This window comes from Aquarana catesbeiana, linkage group LG05 (assembly GCF_042186555.1).
Source record: "Aquarana catesbeiana isolate 2022-GZ linkage group LG05, ASM4218655v1, whole genome shotgun sequence".
In the NCBI taxonomy this organism is placed as follows: Eukaryota; Metazoa; Chordata; class Amphibia; order Anura; family Ranidae; genus Aquarana; species Aquarana catesbeiana.
In genome coordinates, this window is record NC_133328.1 from 617,773,903 (window position 1) to 617,798,642 (window position 24,740).

General features: G+C 44.4%; 1 protein-coding gene across 1 annotated transcript in view; it reads left to right on the forward strand.

Moving 5' to 3' along the window:
* The window catches only part of PHF20L1 (PHD finger protein 20 like 1), a 204,952-nt gene that overhangs the window by 68,248 nt on the left and 111,964 nt on the right, over positions 1–24,740 (forward strand). Inside the window, exons 5-8 of the mRNA XM_073632269.1 lie at positions 3,663–3,751; positions 9,916–10,117; positions 19,750–19,875; positions 21,454–21,536. Coding sequence (XP_073488370.1) covers positions 3,663–3,751; positions 9,916–10,117; positions 19,750–19,875; positions 21,454–21,536 — 500 coding nt within the window. The remainder of the gene's footprint in view (positions 1–3,662; positions 3,752–9,915; positions 10,118–19,749; positions 19,876–21,453; positions 21,537–24,740) is intronic.

A 24,740-nucleotide genomic window follows, 5' to 3' on the forward strand; every position in this document is an offset into this window, starting at 1 on the left:
TACATATATTTTAAAGGAAACCTGTGTGACGATGGAGGCTGCTATTTCAGACCTTTGCCTATGAAAGTGCGGCTTCCTTTGCTGTCATGCTGATCCAATGATTTGAGTACTTTCTAGCTCAATGTCCTGAAAGAGGTATGCCGAAAATAAGCTTTGACTCTTGTGCTTGATTATGGTCTGTGTCGGAGTATTGAAGCCATAGACAGCCAGTTAAGCTGACTTATAGAAGGAGATTACTGTTAACAGCCACTGTATTCCTCCGAAAATGTTTTCTTTAATTGGAACTAAAAGCAAAAAATTGTAAGAAGTGGAGTTTTTTTTTGGCAGAAGAGACATGCAAATACTCTTCCCTTGCTTCTAGTACATTCCCAACTCATAAATAAAGGGTTTAGAATGTGCTACCAGGGAGATGTAACTTCATTGTGCGTGCATGCACAGGTGTTACATCATCAGCCGTTGTCCAAGGGTGAAGCTGGAAGATGCTGGACCTGAAAGAATACCGGTAGAATGTGTCAGCAGCCATTGACAGAGAGATAAGGAGGTCAAATTTTAGGGTGAGTAAGCCTTAGGGCTTATTTACACTTGCTTCAACTTTAACGCACATTAAAGCGCCTACTGCTTCAACATGCTTTTTGCTGTGTTTTTAATGCTACCGTGGTGCTTGAGTCATGTTTTAATGAAGCTTGGCAAATGCCCTGTGCGTCTGTGTGTGTTCATTTTCTATGTTTTAAACTGGCCCAGTAGAACCCCAGCTCAGTAGTACCTCCACTCTGCAGATCCCCAGCTCATTAGTACCCCTATTCATCAGATCCCCAGCTCATTGGTATCCTCGTTCAGCAGATCCCCAGCTCATTATTACCCCCAGCTCTGTTAATGCCCCACTCAGTGGTATCCACAGCTTTGCTGATTTCCCACTCAATAGTAACCCCCGGCTCTGCTGATTCCCTGCTCAGTAGTAACCCCCAGCTCTGCTGATTCCCTGCTCAGTAGTAACCCCCAGCTCTGCTGATTCCCTGCTCAGTAGTAACCCCCAGCTCTGCTGATGCCCCACTCGGTAGTAACCACCAGCTCTGCTGATGCCCCACTCAATAGTAACCCCCCAGCTCTGCTGATGCCCCACTCAATAGTAACCCCCCAGCTCTGCTGATGCCCCACTCAATAGTAACCCCCCAGCTCTGCTGATGCCCCACTCAATAATAACCCCCGGCTCTGCTGATGCTCCACTCAATAGTAACCCCAGCCCTGCTGATGCTCCACTCAATAGTAACCCCCCGGCTCTGCTGATGCCCCATTCAATAGTAACCCCAGCTCTGCTGATGCCACACTCAATAATAACTCCCAGCTCTGCTGATGCTCCACTCAATAGTAACCCCTGGCTCTGCTGATGCCCCACTCAATAGTAACGCCCCACTCAGTAATAACCCCCAGCTCTGCTGATGCCCCACTCAGTAGTAACCCCCAGCTCTGCTGATGCGCCACTCAATAGTAACCCCCCGGCTCTGCTGGTAACCCCCCGGCTCTGCTGGTAACCCCCGGCTCTGCTGGTAACCCCCGGCTCTGCTGTTGCCCCACTCAATAGTAACCCCCGGCTCTGCTGTTGCCCCACTCAATAGTAACCCCCGGCTCTGCTGTTGCCCCACTCAATAGTAACCCCCGGCTCTGCTGTTGCCCCACTCAATAGTAACCCCCGGCTCTGCTGTTGCCCCACTCAATAGTAACCCCCGGCTCTGCTGTTGCCCCACTCAATAGTAACCCCCGGCTCTGCTGTTGCCCCACTCAATAGTAACCCCCGGCTCTGCTGTTGCCCCACTCAATAGTAACCCCCGGCTCTGCTGTTGCCCCACTCAATAGTAACCCCCGGCTCTGCTGTTGCCCCACTCAATAGTAACCCCCGGCTCTGCTGTTGCCCCACTCAATAGTAACCCCCGGCTCTGCTGTTGCCCCACTCAATAGTAACCCCCGGCTCTGCTGTTGCCCCACTCAATAGTAACCCCCGGCTCTGCTGTTGCCCCACTCAATAGTAACCCCCGGCTCTGCTGTTGCCCCACTCAATAGTAACCCCCGGCTCTGCTGTTGCCCCACTCAATAGTAACCCCCGGCTCTGCTGTTGCCCCACTCAATAGTAACCCCCGGCTCTGCTGTTGCCCCACTCAATAGTAACCCCCGGCTCTGCTGTTGCCCCACTCAATAGTAACCCCCGGCTCTGCTGTTGCCCCACTCAATAGTAACCCCCGGCTCTGCTGTTGCCCCACTCAATAGTAACTCCCGGCTCTGCTGATGCCCCACTCAATAGTAACTCCCGGCTCTGCTAATGCCCCACTCAATAGTAAACCCGGCTCTGCTGTTGCCCCACTCAATAGTAACTCCCGGCTCTGCTGTTGCCCCACTCAATAGTAACTCCCGGCTCTGCTGATGCCCCACTCAATAGTAACTCCCAGCTCTGCTAATGCCCCACTCAATAGTAACCCCCCCCCCCCCCCGGCTCTGCTGATGCCCCACTCAATAGTATCCCACAGCTTTTTTGATCCTCTGGTTTGCTGATCCTCTTCTCTCTTCAGTCCCCGCTCACCTCCTGCTATATTGCTCCCACGCTACTCACCACATGTGTGACATCTGCTAGTTTATCCTTCTCCAGTCCCCTAGCTCTACTGATCCTCTGCCTCTCAGTTTTCTCTCTCTCCGGTCCTCGCTCACCTTCCGCTATAGAAGTGGTTCTCAACTCCAGTCCTCGGGACCCACCAACAGGCCAGATTTTAAGTATTATCTTGGGGAGTTGCAGACTAGAATACTGCAATCACTGAGCAGCAAGTGATATCACCTGTGATGTATTTCAGCAATCTTGCAAACCTGGCCTGTCGGTGGGTCCTGAGGACTGGAGTTGAGAACCACTGCGCTATAGCATTCCCATGTTGCACGCTGTCTGCTAGTTGCTCCGGACCCCGCTCGCCTTTCTGCTGCTCCACACTGCACACCAGATGTGAGGTCTGCACCAGACACTTCCAGAATATATACACATGAATCAGAAATGACTGCTGATGACGTCTTTCCGGTTCATTTGTTGGTTTTCCACTGCATCCTGGGATATCTCATATCTGCAATACCTCCAAAACAAAGCAAAGCTAAAGCTGAATAAAAGCCTCTCAAAAGCTTCAGGTGCTGTTAGCGTGGGTTGTCATAGACTTTTATGGAGGCTTTTGAGAAGCTTTGAAGCACCAAGAAAGTGATATGGGGTATAATTTTTGAAGCAAAGCAAACACAACCTGTGAACAGGACTGTAAGGTAAACCTTTTATTTAGTAACGGGCGCTTTGATTGCCATTCAGAATGCTTTCAAAAAGAGTGTCCAATGCCACATTTTGAAGCAAGTGTAGATGAACCCTTAATGTGCCAGTATGCTGAACATATAGGGGCACACTATGACAAGAGCTCCCCACCCTGCAAGTGGTAAAGTTCTTTAAATGACAAAGGGACAACCAGTATGTTTGTTGAAAACAAACAACAATAGTTCTATATCATTTTTTAGGAAGAAACACACACTATAATGCAATATTCTGGTACAATTTCTCATTTGAATTATTCATGTAACAAAGCTCTAAAGTTGTATCACATTTTTATTACAGACTACTGTATGGGTAATGTTATGGTATTTCTATGCTGTTTTAGGAACATATACTGTGCAATTTTATGATGGAGTTATACGGTGCTTGAAAAAGATGCACATTAAATCCATGCCGGAGGATGCAAGGGGCCAGGTAGGCATATACCTTCTCTGCTCTGTTAAATGAAAGAAGTCTTCTCACCATTCACACGTTTGTGTTTGTTTCCCTAGGGACATAGTGCTACATGCATATTTTGTTGGTGCAGTGGTTCCAGAGCTAGTGTGGTTGACCGTGTCCAATCCCCCCACCCACCTTTCCCTAAATCATTGTCTGACCATGCTGCTGTGAAGGAGATGATAACTAATAAGCTTTGATTGACAGTTGTGGTCTCTGGCATCAGTCCCTTGCCCAAGACCAGCGCTGTCACAATGCATGTGCCGTCACTTACTGAAAGTCATGTGTCCTCACAGTAGAGGGGAAGTGAGCATCTGAGAAGTCAAGACAGAGCTTTTACACGCTTTTTGTGCAAACCTGATCCATTTGACAGCACAGGGTGTGCTGCACTGTGGGCAGGTTCCAGTAATTGCCTGCTTTGACCAGTGAGGCCCAGCATGTGCACGCAAAACAGGTGGAGGGAGCAACTGAACTCTACTTGAGATCTTCTTTTATTTTTATTTCAGAACTAAGAGGTAAGGTTATACTCCTAATGAGATGGCTTCTTTAATCATAAAAGGGCGTTTTTATATATTTTTTTCCTTAACCATAAGGACCGCAGTCTGATACTCCTGCCTAGGGCTGGACTAAAAGGAGGAGACTGGCAGCATACAAAAGTCACACAGGAGAGATTTGTGCCACTGCTATATGTCCAGTGAAGTAAAGCAGCTTGCTAGCTGTTTGTGGGGGAGTGGGCCCACTTCTGTGCATTGTTATAAATAATTTGGAAATTCTAAGTTAGTACCCATTTACTGCCATGATCATTAAGCTCTTTCTGCTGCTAAACATTTATGAATGAGCACAGAGAAAATTATGCTCTACTTTAGCTACAGATTTGTCAATACGAAGCATAAACCTAACCATAGCAAGGGTTGTCGGGTTAAAAACTGAAAAAGTAAGGCATGCAAAAGAAGAAGGTTTATACTCTTATATCGCTGTACTGCTGCATCAGGCTGGGCATTAATAGCAGCAATTGTGCTGGACTACAGACCTAGCAGTGTATGCATTGCTTCTGGTAGTGCCTCTGCTTTGTTCATCCGGCTATGAGCGGAACGGGGGCCAAGGAACATCTCAAAGGGTTCTAGAGAATCGATTGTTTTACGTCAACCTAAATCCATGTCTAAAAAAATGACATCCTCCTCTGACAGTGATGCGGCCAGTCAGGGTGAGCCGTCAGGGGGAACTGGTGTTGCAGCAGCTCTGGACACTTCAGCCCCTATATATATTACTCAGGAGGTTTTTTCTTCTACCATTTTAAGTTTGGAACAGAAGATTGATGCTATGTTCGCTTCCCACAGTGGACCCAAGCGTAGCAGATCCCCGTCCATTGCTCAGGACCATCATACTGAGGAACAAGGGGCAGGAGATCATGAAGTTCTTTTAAAGGATCAGGAAGAGGCTGATGACTCCTCTTCCGAAGATCCTAATATGCAGGGAGCAGCCTCACAAGAGAGGCTGTTGGTACACTCCCTTACTAAGTTGTTTTTTTCAACTTTTTTACTGCCTGTAGCGCAGTCTATTAATGAGCCCACCTCTGGTTTGGGATCACTAAAGCCTCCCCAATCTATGGATGCCTTTCCTGTCCATTCATGGCTAAAAAAGCTGATGTATTCTGAGTGGGAGCACCCAGATAAACAGTTTTTTCCTCCAAAAAAGTTTTCTATACTTTATCCTATGGAGAAGGAATTCTATAAGAAATGAGGGATTGATGCTGCTATATCCTTGGTAAATAAAAACCTGACTTGTCCTGTAGACAATGCGCAATTGTTGAAGGATCCAACAGGTAAAAAGTTGGAATTTCTTTTTAAAAACAACATTGCTCTTGCAGGTTCAGTTGTGCAGCCGGCTCTTGCGGCGATTGGAGTATCTCACTCTATAAAGGACCAGTTTGTGGAGGTACTCAAGATTATTCCTGATCAGCAGGCCCAGCAATTGGCTGGCATATCAGAGGCACTGTGTTTCACAGTGGATGCTATGAAAGATTCTATTATTCAAGCCTCACGGCTTATGCTAGGGCTGGTACATATGCGCAGTCCTATGGTTGAAGAATTGGTCAGCCGAAGCGCCATGTAAAAAGCTCTTGGCCAGTTTCCCAGTTCATGGTGAACAGTTGTTTGGAGACGATCTGGATAAGTATATCCAAAGAATTTCTAATGGGAAAAGTTCTCTTTTACCAGTAAAGAAGAAGTTTAAACGTTTTTCCTTTAAACGTGTATCTTCTCCAGTGCCAGGAGCAACTGCCTCCAGACAGTCTCGACAGCCTCCACCGTCGGATTCAAGAGGAGGACCTCAGGGGCAGTCCCAGGGCCAAAAGAGGACTTGGGGCAGGAAGCCCGCAAAGCAAAATACTAATGCCTCCTTATGAAGGGGCGCCCCACTCGCTCGGGTGGGGGGAAGGCTTCTACAATTTTCAAAGATCTGGCAGGAACATTGTCAGGACAGATGGGTGGCTTCCTCAATTTCTCTAGGTTACAAACTAGAAGTCCCGTCTCCCCGTTTTTTAAAATCAAACGTTCCCAGAGATCCAGGGAAAAGGAAGTCTCTCTTTCTGGCTCTGGATCATCTCTTGTCTCAGAAAGTGATATCAGAGGTTCCCACAGAAGAGCAGGGATCAGGGTTTTATTCAAACCTCTTCACGGTACCAAAACCAAACGGGGAGGTAAGACCCATTTTAGATCTCGAGGATCTAAACCGGCACTTGAATATCTGTTCATTTCTCATGGATTCAATGCGATTGGTTGTCTCCATTCTACGAGGAGGAGAATTTTTGGCATTGATCGATATCAAAGATGCCTATCCACATGCCAATTTTTCACGCTCATCAGAAGTTTCTATGCTTCGAGGTAGAGAATCGTCATTTTAAGTTTGTAGCTCTGCCGTTCGGTCTAGCCACTGCACCGCGAGTGTTCACGAAGATCCTGGCTCCTCCTTTAGCCTCGTTAAGGGCTCAGGGTATAACAATTCTAGCCTACCTAGACGATCTGCCTTTAGTAGATCAGTCAGCCACCTGTCTAACCCAAAGTTTAATCTCAGCCGTAAGCTACCTAGAATTCCTAGGCTGTATTCTCAACCTAGAAAAATCCTCCTTAAAACTGTCAAGGAGATTACAGTACTTGGGGCTGATCATAGATACCGTTCAAAAAAAAGGAGGCATTCTTACCCCAGGGAAGGATCAGCTCCATAAAGGAACTGATTCGACTTGTCAAAATAAAGAGAAATCCTTCCATTCGGCTGTGCATGAAATTGTTAGGGAAGATGGTGACTTCCTTCGAGGCCGTCGACCTGGAACAAGAAGATCCAGGCTTTGGACTTTCCAATGCGCTTATCCCCCGAGGTGCGTCAGAGCCTCAATTGGTGGTTGATATCCAGCAACCTTCAACCATGGAAACTCCTTTCTACCAGTATCCTGGACAGTGGTAACAACGGATGCCAGCCTTCTAGGCTGGGGAGCAGTCCTGGAAGAGGCTTCTGTCCAGGGGGAAGTGGTCCAAGTCAGAAAGGACCTTATCCACCAATATTCTAGAAATTCGGGCGGTACGTCTGGCCCTAGAGGCCTGGACACTCAGATTACAAAATTGTCCTGTTAGGATTCCATCCTGACAATGCCACGGCTGTGGCTTACATCAATCACCAAGGGGACACGAGAATCGTGCAGCCCAAATGGAGGTGAATTATGTTCTATTTTGGGCAGAAAGCAATATTCCTTGCCTATCGGCGATTTTCATTCCAGGGATAGAAAATTGGCAGGCGGACTACTTGAGTCGCCAACAATTGTTTCCGGGAGAATGGTCCCTTCACCCCGACATCTTTCTGTCGATATGTCAAAGATGGGGTGTTCCGGACGTGTATCTGTTCGCGTCCAGATTCAACAACAAAGTCCACAACTTTGTGTCAAGGACAAGGGATATGCTGGCATGTGGAACAGATGCCTTGGTCTTTCCATGGGATCAGTTTTCACTGTTATATGCGTTTCCTCCTGTTCTGCTTTTTCCGCGCCTTCTTTTTTTTTTTTTCCAGAAACTCGCTCTAGGGAAGAGAACTCACTACATTCTCTTAATGTAGTGAGAGCGGTCAAGGTCTATTTATAGAAGACCGCTCAGATTCGCAAAACAGATGTTTTGTTTGTATTGCCAGAAGGTCCTAAAAGAGGACAGGCAGTATCAAAATCTACTATTCCCAAATGGATTCGTCAAGTGATTGTTCAAGCTTATGGTCTAAAGAGGAAGATTCCTCCTTTTCATGTTAAAGCGCAGTGCATTACCAGGCCTCCATGGCTCAGATCTGCAAGGCCGCAACTTGGTCCTCAATCCATACATTTACCAGATTCTATCAAATCAATGTAAAAGGTTATGAGGATATTGCCTTTGGGCGCAGTGGACTGCAGTATGAGTCCTCAAGTCTAATGCCCTACTTTTTTGTTGTGTCTCCCTTCAGTTGCCATTGCTATGGGACATCCCACATAGTAACTACTATGGCTCTGTGTCCCGTGATGTACGATAAGAAAATAGGATTTTTATAATAGCTTACCTGTAAAATCCTTTTCTTTGAAGTACATCATGGGACACAGAGGTCCCTCCCTTCTTTGGTATACACGTGTTTTGTGGCTACAAAACTGAGGCACTCCCAGTAGTGGGAGGGGTTAAATAGGGAGTGCACTTTTTGTCTTAGGGCGTGCCAGTGTCCATCACCTGAAGGTGGCCTATAACCCACATAGTAACTACTATGGCTCTGTGTCCTGTGATGTACTTCAAAGAAAAGGATTTTACAGGTAAGCTGTTATAAAAATCCTATTTTTGACAATTGTTGTCCAACAAATATCAGCCACAAATGTTGGATGACAGGCTAGTAAATTTTTGGCGGACAACGGTTTGACGTCAGATTTTCAGATGGTCAATACACAAATCCATCACACAAGTCGAAACTACAAACGCACATGCTCAGAATCGGTGCTCACAAACACGAAATTAGCAGAAGGGGCCCAAAGGGTGGCGCTCAAGAGCTGAAATACCTTGTGGTACGTCACTACGTTCGTGTTTGTGGCACGACAATTGTGTACTGTTTGTATGCAAGACAAGATCCTGGCACACGCCCTTTTGACAAAAATCAGATGCTCGGTTGGCCAACAATCCTACCATGTGTACGAGGCTTTAGGCTGGGTTCACACCATCGCCGCATACGGCTCCCAGCAGGGGTCTGGTGCGTCCTGGTTTACTGTTTCAGGTCCAATTTCAGCCCGAGTTTTTGGCGGAATTCGGACCTAAAACGGACCAAAAGACACAGAGGGCTCCTGTGCAAATTTGCACCAGAGCCGCAGCGGAAATGTGTGAACTGGCTCCATAGAGAGCCTGTCAAAATCTCCTGCTATTGCAAATTCGATGCGGGGAGCCCACATCCAACTCGCAATGGTGTGAACCCAGCCTTAGAAATCGAAAAAACTTTAAATCGGTTCTCAGCCAAAAAAACGGGTAACTTACCTAGAGGCGACAGATAGCGTCACCATCAAATTTGACTGAACTTGAGCAGCTCTGCAAAGAAGATTGCACAAATATTGCAAAGTCTAGATGTGCAAAGTTAGTAGAGAATTATCCCAACAGACTAAAGGCTGTAATTAAAGCAAAATGTGGTTCAACAAAATACTGACACAAGGGGGTGATCCTTTTTCCAACCCAGTGATTGGTTTTGAATCTTTTTTTAATTTTTTTTTCTGACATGTTGGTGTTATATCTTTCTCTTGGATGTTATAATTTACACTTAGTAAATACAACTGGTGAAAACAAAAATGGTGTGTGTCTTAATTTCAGGCTGCAAAGCAACAAAATTTGATTGTTTTAAAGGGGAGGGGGGAAGGGGTAATTCTTTTCTATGCCCACTGTATGCATGGCAGCAAAACGGTAATCATGGCTTTATATTTGTTTTGTAGTCCTGTCTAGCCCAGATCCTCTTTACCTACTCTTTTAATAGAATACAATAAATAAAACAAGTACTTATTCCTTTTACTGCTGGGTCTTGTAGTCCTTCAGAAGTCATTACATTCTCTAATACCTCCATGAACTGTACACTTTGTTTTTTTTCAATAATTTGACAAACCTGCTTTCTGCATCCAGGACTGGATTGCCTTAGTGAAAGCAGCCGCTGCAGTGGTCAAGAATAAGGCTACAAGCAAACCGAGGACCAGTGTGAACAGCAATAAAGACAAAGAAGAAAGAAAAGCACACAAAACGTCTTTCAAAAAAGAGGACACTCCAATTAGTAAACCCCTGGAATTTTTTCACAAGGAGGAAGAGCCAACGTCCAGCCAGAAACTAGGTATATTCCCTTAGGTGGAATTTGTGCTTAAGATGGCCGCTTGATGTGACTGTAGCATTATTTATGAACGGCTAAATATTATCACTGTAGTGACTGAGCACAGGAGGCTGTACCTTTTTTATAGAGGACAAGTCTTTTTTTATTATTATTATTATTATTTATTGAATAGATAGATTCATGTTTTATTTTAGAGATTTCTCTATCTTAGTTGTACAGTACATTAAACAGGCAAGAGTATTCATAGACCCTGAGTGATAATCTCGTACCTTCAGGTGATTGGACAGTGGCAAAGCTTTTGAGGACAGATCCCCTGGGTGCCTCCCCTATAACACTAACTTATTCTGTATGTTTTCCATTTTTGCTAGTGTCCTAAGGTGATGGACCTCTTGTCCCTTGCAGAGAACTCGCTCTTAACTAGTTGATCACACTGGCATTGAAAGCAGGCATTTTGAGGGGCATTTTTAACACTCTTCAAACGCTTATGTAAATGATACTATGGACAGCACACAGTGCTGTTCATATTATCAAAACATGAAGCTTGAGCGTCGCTTCAAAATTGAAGCCTCATGTCGAGTCTGGAGGAGTTTGAAGCCTTACAATGCCTCCCATTTGAGTCTATGGTAACACTCCTCAAACGCACTGGCAGGCGTTTGCAGCGCATTTTAAAAAGAGTTTTAAATACAAAAAAAAAAAAAAAACACGCAGGAGGAATATAATGTCCTACAGTGCCCTATAATCATATAGGAGAGCATAGAGTGTCTTGCAGTCACTTCCTTCTATGCACTTGTTTGTGCTGCTTGAAGATGGCTGACATCAACTTCTGAGGGTAAGTGCATAAATCATGATACAGGGCATGAAATTGCCCTTTAGAATATCTCTGAGAGACAATTGGATGCACCCAATAACGCCTGGATACCCCTCTCCTCTTGCTCGTTTAAGCCAATTGCTCATACATCAGCATCATGTGCAGGAGGCCAAACATGAGTTAAAGCATAGTATAGGAATCCATGCTTCTGCCGCCTTCACTGCTAATAGAGTATGCACAGGAAACATTCATCATGGCAAGCCACACCTCAAATTGTTTATCTCCTGTAATGTTGCGTCCCTTTAAAAAAAACTAAAAAAATAGGCGTTTGTGGAGTAGTATTAACAGGCATCAAACCCGTCAAAACCGCGCACATGGCGCTTGGGAGCATTTTTAAAGCACCATTACTGCTTGTAAAATGCCAGTCTAATGCCTAACCTAAGGCGCATTGCTGCCAGTCTAATGCCTATACTGAAGCGCATTAGCGCCAGTCTATGCCTATACTAAAGCGCATTAACGCCAGTCTAATGCCTATACTGAAGCGCATTAGCGCCAGTCTATGCCTGTACTGAAGCGCATTAGCGCCAGTCTATGCCTGTACTGAAGCGCATTAGCGCCAGTCTATGCCTGTACTGAAGCGCATTAGCGCCAGTCTATGCCTATACTGAAGCGCATTAGCGCCAGTCTATGCCTGTACTGAAGCGCATTAGCGCCAGTCTATGCCTATACTGAAGCGCATTAGCGCCAGTCTATGCCTATACTGAAGCGCATTAGCGCCAGTCTATGCCTATACTGAAGCGCATTAGCGCCAGTCTATGCCTGTACTGAAGCGCATTAGCGCCAGTCTATGCCTGTACTGAAGCGCATTAGCGCCAGTCTATGCCTGTACTGAAGCGCATTAGCGCCAGTCTATGCCTGTACTGAAGCGCATTAGCGCCAGTCTATGCCTATACTGAAGCGCATTAGCGCCAGTCTATGCCTATACTGAAGCGCATTAGCGCCAGTCTATGCCTATACTGAAGCGCATTAGCGCCAGTCTATGCCTATACTGAAGCGCATTAGCGCCAGTCTATGCCTATACTGAAGCGCATTAGCGCCAGTCTATGCCTATACTGAAGCGCATTAGCGCCAGTCTATGCCTGTACTGAAGCGCATTAGCGCCAGTCTGTGCCTATACTGAAGCGCATTAGCGCCAGTCTGTGCCTATACTGAAGTGCTCGCAGGTCTTTGCCTATACTGAAGCGCATTAATGCCAGTCTGTGCCTATACTGAAGTGCATTAACGCTATAGAAGTGTTTGTTAGGGGGTAGAAATTTAGTCAAGTGTAAACAAGCTCTTATTTTATCTTTTGGATTCTTAAACTCTTAGATCATCTCTTCTACTGCTTTCTAATACCACAGAGTGCATCCAGGTGGGCTTAACCTCAGTAGATCTTGGGAGCTGCTGTACCCAGGTCCCAACTTTGGGAACTTGTAGTCGGGGTGCATTACAGCTCCAGGGCCATGGTCCAAATGCTGTGGAAACCCGACCCTGAACACCCCTTTGGGGGTATGCCCATCATGATGGGTGAAGCAGAGACTATATATCCTGTCCAGCATCATGGACAGGCAAGACGGGGTCACCTTGTATCTCTGACCTTTCTGTAAAAACTGGGACCATGTTTGGAATGTATTTTCTTTCCAGTGTAAACTTTTCAAAATAAGCACTACATTTTAACCACTTAGAGCTTAGTCTCAGGTGGATAACCCAGGTGTTGCATCACACCACTGATCACACACTTTACCTCCGCTTCCACCAAAATAATTTTGCTCAAAGCCTACGCTTGAGATTTGGGAATTGGAGACATCCCACAATGAGATTCTGCATTCGAGTACTAGGCCTCATGGTAGCCTCCTTTTTGAGGTTGTGTCCTTTGCCCAATTTCATTTAAAGCGGGGTTCCACTCAAATTTTTAACTTAATCTTACCCCCTTTAGTTAATTGCATAGATGTTCAAATGCCGCATGAAAATTTTTTTTATCGCTGTAATTACCTTTATATTGTACTTTATTGTGGCACTTCCTGTCTCTCCTCCCATGGGAGTAGGCGTGTTTATTGCCTTTCCCTGGCGCCGCACTGTCTCCTGGGAGCTTAGTGTCAGGCTTCCCAAGATTCAGTGCGTAAACAATGATCATGCATGTGAACAAGCTGTGAATGAACAGCATTCACCACATCCAGGAAATCAATGCTTGTGAGCTTCACATGCCCACAAGCAAGATGGAAACAGCCAGCATCACATTTTTAAAGTTATTCTTCAGTACGAAAACAGACAGAGGCAGAAATATTACACCCAAACTGTGAGTATTATTTTGGAATTAGCAAAGTGTCTGAATGACCTAAAAAAAAAAAAAAAAAAAAGATTGGTCGCCAGACTCCCAATTTAAGACCGCCCCAACACAACATCTTGTCAACCTGGAACACACATGCTCCTTCTTTTGACCTGCCTATGCTTTTGTCCAGTGAAGCATAGATTCCCTTACTTGGTGGATCTCTAGTCCAGCCTTAACAGTAGTTAGTTTGAGTTAGAGATGGCGCTGGACCAGTAGAATGGTTTGTGACAGATATTCACTGCGGGTGAATGGTGGTGTTGATCTCTCTGTGGAGATATGGGCTGCTACCTTGCTGGTACGACAGAGCTGCATACATTTTTTTTTCTGTTCTATTTATAAATTTATATATAATGTTGGTATTTATGAATTGATTTATCATCTTATGTAAACATAGATTATTATAGTTTATTATTATTATCATGATTGCTAGAGCTTATACTCTTCAGGACAAATCTGCTACGCTTTTACGCGTCCACTCCATCAGATCAGTGGGAATTTCTTGGGGATTCCGACACCAGGCCTCTGTAGCCTGGCTGTGCCACCTGGTCTTCTGGTCATACCATTTTAAAGCGCTCGATAGAAAATGACTGCGCTACTATGCAACAAGAGAAGCTGCTGACACTGCAATGTGACATAATTGTGTAAAAGATTAAAGAAAAAAGTGCAGCACTAAAATAAAATAAGGTTCAATGTGAATTGAACTAACACTTAAAAGACATGTAAGTGACAAGAATTCACTTATTAATTTTTCACTTTTGCTCAGTTTTCCTTATGAACTTTATTTGCTGATGTTGGAGGACATTCCATCTTTAGCTGATTCTCATGGCTCATTGATTTTTGCATAGGTTTATTTTTAGTGTCACCAGCAATTGATTTTGCATTCATGATATGTTTAGCACTTATGCACTTTAATATTGGTACACGTTCATCCAATTATTGTCACTTGCATGTCTTTAGTGTGTGTTCAATTCACATTGAACCTTATTTTAGCGCTGCACCTTTTTTCTTTTATCTTTTTAAAGATCTACTGGGTGTTCCCATTTGTCTGTGAATGCTGCTTTCCCCCCCAAGGTAATTGCAGTGGCATGCTGAAGTTGGGCATTTTGTTCCTTGTTCTTGGGCCTGTTTGCACAGTTTTGTTTGCCTAGTTTTTGCCCACCCTTCTCATTCATTGATTGGGAGATGTCCCAGGGTCTATGAATATTTTGCCGGTGTCCTGTAAGTGTACTCTAAGATGAGAGGAATTTTGACTTGCCTGTAAATACCGTATTTTGGAGTACAGAACACAGGTCACCCTCTCTTCTATTCCATGGCTACTCTGCATTGCTTGCTACAAAACTGAAGACTCACGGAGCGGTCTAGGGTTATAGGGGAGGCTCCCAAGGGGCATGTCCTAAAAGGCTTTGCCAGTGTCCAATTACCTGCAGATATAACCCAGGGTCTATGAATACTTTGCTTGTATCCTGTACTGTACTCCCAAGATATGGGATTGATGGGCAAGTCAAAACTCCTTTTTTTTTTCCGGCTGAATGTTTGGTTCGAACTGTCCAATTTATGACTACCTTAAAGTGGTTGTAAACCCACTTTGAGGAAAAAAAAAAAAACACTAACACCTGCAAGACAAAGGCATAATGAGCTAGTATGCATAGCATACTAGCTCATTATGTAATACTCACCTGAGATCGAAGCCCTTGCTGCAGTGCCAGTACACAGCACCTCCTCCAGCTTTGATGGCTTTTCATTGGCTTGTGCCTTCTTTTCTGCAATATCCAATACAACAGCTTTGGATGCCAATAAACCTTAACAATGAAGAAAGATAGATTATAAATCTATTCAAAGCAAAAAAAAATGCAATAATGCAAGTAAGAGGAAGGCACATGTGACCAAATGTTTATTTTCTACATTATAACCAAATATTTAAAGTCATGGGGCTACAGCACTAGGCGACAAATACAGTAGAAGAAAAACCTAACTGTTCCCTCCCCCATTCTCCAATTTTGCCTAACCTGTACAAAAAAGATCTGTAGTGAAAAGTGGTCTGTAAGGGTTTACAACCACTTTAAAGTGTATGTGAACTAACTTTTTTATTGATTGGTAAAGGGGAAAGGGTTAGTTCACCTGTCGAGCTTTTATTGCTTTCTCTGCCCCTATTGAAACCAAAAGTGATAGGAAATCCAAAATTTTAAAGTGGTCAACAGAGCAAGACGTGACCAGACCTTATGACGAATGTTTCTGTTGCGACTAAGGGGAATTTTGCTCACTTTGGGGAGGTTACCTCTTATTTCCTGTTGCATCTCAAGGGCTAATAATAAAGGAAAACCTCACACAGACAGCTATTAATAGTTAGTTACATTCAAACTTGACTTGTTCTGTAATGTTGAAGATGTTTTGAAGCTTAACCAAGACATGTTTTCATTTCTAAGAAGTGTGAGGAAGGTACCCCAGTGTTCATGTCCGAACAGGTGCACTGTCCCCATAATTAAATCCCTGTGTAAAGGCAGATGTTGATTGTCCTAGAATGTAGGGGAAAGTTGTGGAACCACCCTGTTCTAGTTACATAACCCCACCCTTTGGTGCCCGGACGTCTGTATAGGTGCAGGTTTCCCAATGTTTTGGCTTGTTAAATATGTTCCAAGTTCAGAAAAATACCTGTTGATCTGCAAGAAATCCATTGAGTTTCTAACTTACTAGGGGTGTGGAATTTAATCGCTGCATCGCGATTCGGGGGTCCCCGATGCCGCATCGATGCAAGCATCCCGAAAAATCGATGTCGGGTGTGACGTCATCCCGACTTGCCCTGCCCCTCCCGGAAGTGCGCTCTGAGCGTTTTTTGTTAAAATAGCTTTTGCTATTAAATGCAATTGTAATCCATTAAGTGGTGACCGCTGTATGTGTTTTTTTTTAAATATATGTAGCTTCATACCTCGTTTTTAGTCTGTGTATATAACTGTTTATTCCACCGCTCATGTGACTGCTCCGTCCGGCCCGCCCCTCTCCTCTCAGTATCTCCTGACGTCAGCCCCGCCCGCCTCTCTTCTGATCTGATAGCTACAGTTGGTGGGCGGGGCTGAGAACTCCCACTGACGTCAGGAGAGTCAGAGAGACATGAGACTGAGAGGAGAGAGATGTGGGCCGGACTGAGCAGTCACATTGAGCGGCTTATACAGTTTTATACACAGACTAAAAAAACGAGGTATGGAAAAAAAAAAAAAAAACACATACAGCGGTCACCACTTAATGGATTACAATTGTATTTATTAACAAAAGCCATTTTGATCAATAATACAGTTATACACAGACTAAAAAATAAGATATGAAGCTGCATAAATTTTAAAATGCACATACAGCAGTGGGCACTTAATGGATTATAACTCTGCATTTTTTACCACAAAGGTATTTTAATAGCTGTATGTAGAGTACAAATGTGTTTGTACTGTACTTACACTGTCTCCTACACGTGCTCTGTGACATTATTTCTCTGCCCCTCCCCCCCCAGTTTGCACATTCCACTGTGTTAACGCCTAGTGTGCTGGAAGGTGCAAACGAGGGAACCCAGAGAAATGTCATCACAGATACAGTACAGGAACTTCACAGGGCTGTTTGTCAGTTGTGGATTGTAATACCTCCTGACCTCCCAGCAGCCGTGCGAGTGAACTCCTGTACCCTGTAGTGCACCTGATTAGTGCACTACGTAAAGTGGAGTTCCACCCGTTTTTTCATTTATTAAAAGTCAGCAGCTACAAAAAGTGTAGCTGCTGCTGACTTTTAATAATCAGACACTCACTTGTCCCACGGTCCATCGATGCGGCCACATGGAGCCTCGCTCCTCTCCCCCTCCTCTCCTCGGCGCCGTCGTATCTACTATGGGCAGTGACACCCACCCGTGACAGCTTATGGCTTCACAGCCGGGCGCAGACTGCATGAGCCGCACTGCGCTCTGCCATTGACCAGCCAATCTTCTGGGACCCAGAAGATCGCTGGCAGGGAGGGGCCGCCTAGTAAATTTTTTGTTTATTAAAAGTCAGCAGCTACAAAAAAGTGTATCTTCTGACTTTTAATTAAAAGACACTCACCTGTCCCACAATCCAGCGGCGTGGCCACCCAAACCCTCCATTCTCTCCCCTGCCTGTCCACGGCGCTGGCAATACTACTGTGGGCATCCGGCTGTGACAGCTCGCAGCTTCACAGCCGGGTGCGCCTGTCTCACTGCGCTGTCCTGCACAGCCGGGCAATCTTCTGGGAACTGTGATGTGTCCCAGAAGATTGCAGGGAGGAAGGGCCGCCTAGGCGGCCCAAGCGGAAGTGGGAGCGCGTCAGTAATCGTGATTCATCGTGATATCGAATCGTTGACCAGATAATCGAAACGTGAGACCAGTGAAGATGCGCACCCCTATAACTTACTGTAGTGATCTAGGTGTGGCAGCAGGGAGGGTGGGTCTTAACGCCTACACAAGCATGATGCCACTTACAGCCAATCACTTGATCGGGAAAGGGTTATGTAGATGTGTAATGATCTGGCATGTAAAAGTATGTAAAACCTCTATTGTGGGATTTTTGAGGCAATAAAAAAAGTATTTTTGAAAAAATGTATTTATTATATAGATAGAAAAATTCCCTTAAAATCTCAAACATGTTACATACAAATATTAAAACCTTGTATATTTAAAAAGGAGATACAGTGATACTTTAATCCAACACGTTTCAATGGGTAATGGTTATTAAAATTTTAATCAAGGATATTGTATTACTATTTTTAAATACATGGTTGATCAAATAGCAGGTGCATTCCCCATGAAATCAGCAAAGGAGGTCCAAAAATCACTTAGTGAACCGTAGTTCTCTACAGGACGGCCGGATGTTACATATATAGTTGCATAGTAGGTGAGGTTGAAAAAAGACACAAGTCCATCAAGTCCAACCTATGTGTGTGATTATATGTCAGTATTACATTGTATATCCCTGTATGTTGCGGTCATTCAGGTGCTTATCTAATAGTTTCTTGAAACTATCGATGTTCCCCCGGCTGAGACCACCGCTTGTGGAAGGGAATTCCACATCCTTGCCGCTCTTACAGTAAAGAACCCTCTACGTAGTTTAAGGTTAAACCTCTTTTCTTCTAATTTTAATGAGTGGCCGCGAGTCTTGTTAAACTCTCTTCTGCAAAAAAGTTTTATTTCTATTGTAATATGTAATATATCCAAAAATTGTTTGGCGCTTAAAAAGCACTCTGAATGTCTGCAGATTGAACCTAATTCAGGTCCTCTGGCACTGAGGAGTCTTGAACAAGTACTCCGGTGGAAATCTACCTCCTTCAGCTGTCTAGCTGAGGAGAGGAATGGCCCAATCACATGCGTCGCTTTGAATTTTTACGATGTGGCATGTAGTTACCTAAAGGCAATGACTGTACAAGTTTTTCTAGCACCCAAGATGAAGATGCCAAAGTGCACACCGCCACCTTCACAAGCTGCCACTTATCAGGGGGAAGAAGTCAATAGTGAACAGACAGGTTGGCAAACCTTGTTTGATCTTTATTTTCTCCCTTATGTCATAGTGGGCCACACAGTGAAGATGCCTCAAAATTATAGGATTATAGGATGTCTGTCTGTTGGCTTTATCATAGGAAAGCTGGTATGATCACTCGGATTGGGACCTGGCTGTCAATTGAGGGCTGCGCCTTGCAAATTACATCGGTAGCACGGCAACCCCAGCTGTACACCACACACACATAACTGCACCATTCTGCTTTTTACCTCATGTCTATTCCTCATATTGGAAGCTGCTGCTGAAACTCTTGATTCTGAGAACAGACCTTGGATGTCAAGCTGACAGGAAGCCCTGCAGATCACCCTGAAGCTAAGCTCCCCCCTTGCATGCAACAATTCAATACGGGGCCACAGCATTCAATAGAGGGCTGGCTTGGATTGTTTAATGGTGGAGGTGGGTTTTGGCTGCAACCTAAAGCAACGGTTGAGGCCTATGTGGAAAGAGTGCCAAGGAAACCCCTGAAAGCCATTTTGTTTGATGTAAAAGATGCTTGCAGACACTTTTTAATGGATAAATATATCTGCCCAAGTGATTAATTCCTGTAATGAGTTATCTATAGGAGAAACTATACAGCTACAGTACAATATCATTTACATTCACATATATTGTCTGTTTAGTAATCAGATTTCTTTACTGTCTATGTGAAATGTATTTAGAGGGACAAAAAAGGGTGAAAAGTTTTAGCATGGCAAAATGTATTCAGTGTTTTTATGCCTTCCTGTCCTGTTCCCTTTTTCCTTGTCCTTAAACCACAGGGACAGAAATTTCCCTAGTGGGTTCCCAGATAGCAAGAAATGGTATCTATCCCTTCCACACTCTCCATGAAGTTACTCTTTAATACGACTTATTGTGTTTGTGATTTTTACAGTAGCTATTGCTCGCTAACAGAATATTCTTCTTGTCTCTTGAAACTAGAAATTACATTGGGAGAGGTCTCAAAGTTGTCCACTCAACAGAGAGTTGATGATCTGATACTTAAAAGGAAAATGAGCCAGACTAGCACCTTCCAAGCAAAACGTGCCCGACTAAATAAAATAACAGGTATCTCTGCCGCTGTCTCTCTGCCATTCTTGTTCTCCTACCACTCTTTGTCTCTCCCTGCACTCTCCTGTCCCTGTGTCTGCCTTCCTAGCTCTCCCCTGTCTCTCTCTGTCCTCATTCCTAGCTCTCCCCTGTCTCTCTCTGTCCTCCTTCCTAGCTCTCCCCCGTCTCTCTCTCTGTCCTCCTTCCTAGCTCTCCCCCGTCTCTCTCTCTGTCCTCCTTCCTAGCTCTCCCCTGTCTCTCTCTCTCTCTCTGTCCTCCTTCCTAGCTCTCCCGTCTCTCTCTCTGTCCTCCTTCCTAGCTCTCCCGTCTCTCTCTCTGTCCTCCTTCCTAGCTCTCCCGTCTCTCTCTCTGTCCTCCTTCCTAGCTCTCCCGTCTCTCTCTCTCTGTCCTCCTTCCTAGCTCTCCCGTCTCTCTCTCTGTCCTCCTTCCTAGCTCTCCCGTCTCTCTCTCTGTCCTCCTTCCTAGCTCTCCCGTCTCTCTCTCTGTCCTCCTTCCTAGCTCTCCCGTCTCTCTCTCTGTCCTCCTTCCTAGCTCTCCCGTCTCTCTCTCTGTCCTCCTTCCTAGTTCTCTCCCCCGTCTCTCTCTGTCCTTCTCCTTCCTAGCTCTCCCCGTCTCTCTCTCTCTCTCTCTCTCTCTCTCTCTCTCTCTCTCTCTCTCTGTCCTCCTCCTTCCTAGCTCTCCCCCGTCTCTCTCTGTCCTCCTCCTTCCTAGCTCTCCCCCATCTCTCTCTGTCCTCCTCCTTCCTAGCTCTCCCCCATCTCTCTCTGTCCTCCTCCTTCCTAGCTCTCCCCCGTCTCTCTCTGTCCTCCTCCTTCCTAGCTCTCCCCCGTTTCTCTCTCTCTCTCTCTCTCTCTCTCTCTCTCTCTCCTCCTTCCTAGCTCTCTCCCGTCTCTCTCTCCGTCCTCCTTCCTAGCTCACCCCCGTCTCTCTCTGTCCTCCTGCCTAGCCCCCCCCGTCTCTCTCTCTCTCTCTCTCTCTCTCTCTCTCTCTCTCCCCCCCCCCCCCCCCCCCCCCCCTATCTGCACCAGCATGATACACATGCAGTGGATGCCCCATTCACTTCTTTTATAAATACTCTAAGTAAGTAAGTTATAATCAAGTTACCATACTGATGCTGCTAAATTTGCCTGGAACATGAATGACCTGAGTGCACAAAATTATACAAATTTAAGAAAACCCTAACTATATACTGTATACTCTTAAAAATGTTCCCTCCCACATTCTCCTACCTGTCGTCTTTAATCTGTATAAAAAGGATCTGTATATTTGCCTATTTGTAATCCACTCTGAGATGAACACGTGATCCCCAGGCTCTGTGCAAAAAAAGTGCTTGGCAACCGCTCTGAATTCCGGGAACCGTGACATCACTCAAAGGCTCCCATGGGAGAGGGAACATAGTTAGGTTTTTCTTCTACTTTATTTGTTTCCTAGTGCTGTAGCCCCATGACTTTAAATATTTGGTTATAATGTAGAAAATAAACATTTGGTCACATGTTCCTTCCTCTTACTTGCATTATTGCATTTTTTTTTTTGCTTTGAATAGATATTTATAATCTATCTTTCTTCATTGTTAAGGTTTATTGGCATCCAAAGCTGTTGTATTGGATATTGCAGAAAAGAAGGCACAAGCCACTGAAAAGCCATCGAAGCTGGAGGAGGTATGAAATTGGGAAAGTGTCATTCTTTTACAAGATCCCAGCAGGGACCTACATCAGGGCTGTAACTTACTCAAGCTAAAGCTAAAACTAGTGCCTGTTCTGCTGCAAAACTTTTCAACTGCACAAGGGGAAGGCAGTGTTATTAAGCTGTCTTTGTGTTGTCCAGACTCTTGTTATCTATCTTGTACTGCTTTTGTTTAAAAGGGGTTCCCACCTTTAGGACTTTGGTTTCCTGCACTATTAACTAAAGGGTGAGTCCACACACAAGTAGTAATTCAGTTTTGCATAGACCCTGGTTTCTCTCAGGGGTCTCTGGCAGAGAGGTCTCTGCCCCTAACTTCCCAGCTCCACCCACCTGCTACAGCCACTCTTTATTTATATTTAGTGATCACTGATAAATTATGCCACGTTTTAGGTTGTGCAAAAATATCGGAGTGATTATATCATAAACACATCATTAAGACTCTAAGGGTCCATGCACACTAGGAGTAGAAAGATGCCAGAACTTCTGGCAGAAAAAGCGGCGTTACAAATGCTCATAGTCGCTCGTATTGCACAAGAGTTTAGGAGAGTTTATGGGCATTTGCTTTTATAACCTTTTTTTTTTTTTCCAAAACATTCCCCTCTGCTAATTTTAAACTATAATCAATGTACACATGAAAATGCGGAACACTCCAAAACAACGCATTTAGGCGTTTGGCAATTTTATTTTTTTCTTCCTGAAAACTCCTCTCAAAAACGCACTTATGATGCGTTTTTTTTTTTTTTTTTATTTTCTATTTTGCAGCCTCTAAACTCTCCTCTTGAAATATGCTTCCAAACACCCTAATGTGCATGGACACATAGGATGACATTGAGCTGCTTCTATAGACAGGAGAAGAAAATGCAAAACTCCCGAAGAAGTGTTTTTTAAACTCAGTGTGCAAGTACCTTTTAAGTTACAGTTGAGGAAAAAAAAAATGTTTACTGTACATTTTTACGTACATGACTTATATAGAGGGAAAGTAAATCCTAGATAGAAAGGGCCTTATTTATTAAAGGTAGGTCTGTTCTTGTTGCTCTTATTAACCAAAAAAAAATTCTCCTTTTAGTATTGTACAGTACAATGGGGGACTGAGCAGTGATGGGCAACAAACATATATTTTTTTACATTCTTGAGCCCCTGTGTGGCCATCTTTCTTGACCCCCTGTGGATGGAATTACTCACTTTTAGGGGTCTGTATTTTAGTGGCAATCTTTTCTCCACTGTATCTTGTGACACCACCCTGCCCCCTAAGACAGTCAATCTGTTTTGGCTGTTCTTCCAACTTGGGCTGCATTCACATCTCAACGTTTTGAATAACGGACATATTTAAAGAGATTCTGCATCGCGATTTTAAAGCACTGAGGTGTGAATGACAAATCACAGAAAGCACATTTGAGATGGCATTCGTTTGAATGGCAACTAAAATCATGGTGTGGTTCAGCTGCGATTAATCGCGCTGCAATCGTGGCAACCTGCATTGCGTTTTTGGCTGGCAAGTGTCGCGTATTGCTGCGATTGCAGTGTGATTTATCGCACTGCAATTGCAGCAGAGCCGCACTGTGATTTTAGGTGCTATTCAAATGAATGGCATCTCAAATGTGCTTTCTGTGATTTGTCATTCACACCTCAGCGATTTGAAATTGTGGGCAGAATCATGCAAATCTGCCTACGATTCAAAACGCTGAGATGTGAATGCAGCCTTATTGTCTGACTTTACGGAGAACCCAGTGCAAATTGTGTTGCTATCGGTTTGCTTTCCTATAGCCTGGGCAATAGGCAGAACTGAAAATAGGGGCTGGGGTAGCTCACAACTGGGGTTCCTGGGAGATAAAAGGCCAAAACGTGATTCAACTTGCTATCAATCATACTAAACTAATAGGTTTGTCTTAAGAGCTCCATTAACAGGGGGAAAGAAGAGAAAGTGCCATCTAAGTGGAGCATGTATTAGAACTTTAAAAAAAAAAAACTTAAAAAAAAAACTCACACAATCTGTATAGGTAAAAGCTCATCAGTAATCAGTACTGTAGCGAACATCCCGTCCTGCAAGAACCGCTGTGCTAGATGAAGATACTATCTTGCCAGGCGAGGGGAGCCGAGGACGCTGGATGGTATCCTGGGGGCCGCCTTGCGTTGGCTTGGAGTGCATCGGGATCACACTCATGAGCGGATGTGACATCAGATGGAGGAGATGACTTGCTGGGTGCCAGGTTACGTTCTCGGAGTCGACTGCTCCTCTTAGAGGCATGAGGCGGCCCCCGGGATACCATCAAGCGTCCTCGGCTCCCCTCGCCTGGCCAGACCATACCATCGTCCAGCACAACGGTTCCTGCGGGATGGGATGTTTGCTACAGTATTGGTTACTGATGAGCTTTTACCTATACAGATCATGTTCGTTTTTATAACTGCTTTTCATTAAAGTTATAATTAATGCTGCACTTAGATGGTGCTTTTTTTTTTTTTTTCTTTCCCCCTGTTTTTGATCCCATAAAGCTGCCACTAGTGATTGCATATTGCTTATGAACTTATATAAACTTTTCTGGGACTATAACAGATTAACAACTCTTTCCAGCCTTCTGTCTGCACCCATATTACCTACTGCCAGTGTTAAGAGCTCCATTAACCTCTTAGCAAATCCATTAACTTCTTAGCAAATGCAAGTCCCTTTCAGAATTTTCACAGTGGTACTTCAGATACAGGTAGCAGATTGTAACTTCTTGTACCTCTTTAGTAATTGGGCTCTTCAGGTGGCTGGTAATTACACCACAATATTGAGAGCTTTTTAAAAAAAACTGCGCTTGGTAATAAATCAATTATACAAAAAAACAAAACAAAAAAAAAACGCAATAAATCATAATAATGGAATAAGTTAAAAAAAGGTGTCAACAATCACCACTGTCAAAGTAAACGTCCATAAATCGTATATGTGACCCTGTCAATCATTCTTCAGTAGGTGGTACAATAAAGTGTCGCCAGTGAAATCCTCCACCTCTGTACACACAGCCTCTTACCAAAGTAAAAGACCCCAAATTATAGGAGGTCTGTCAGAGCATGAAGCTGCATGAACCATAGGTAATAGATCATCAGTTCTAGGGAACCGTGTGGCGACTCCGCTGTAATCTCCCTCTCTCGCTCCGCAAGAAAAATATATAAAGCAGAGGGGGAGGATTTCACTGGCGACA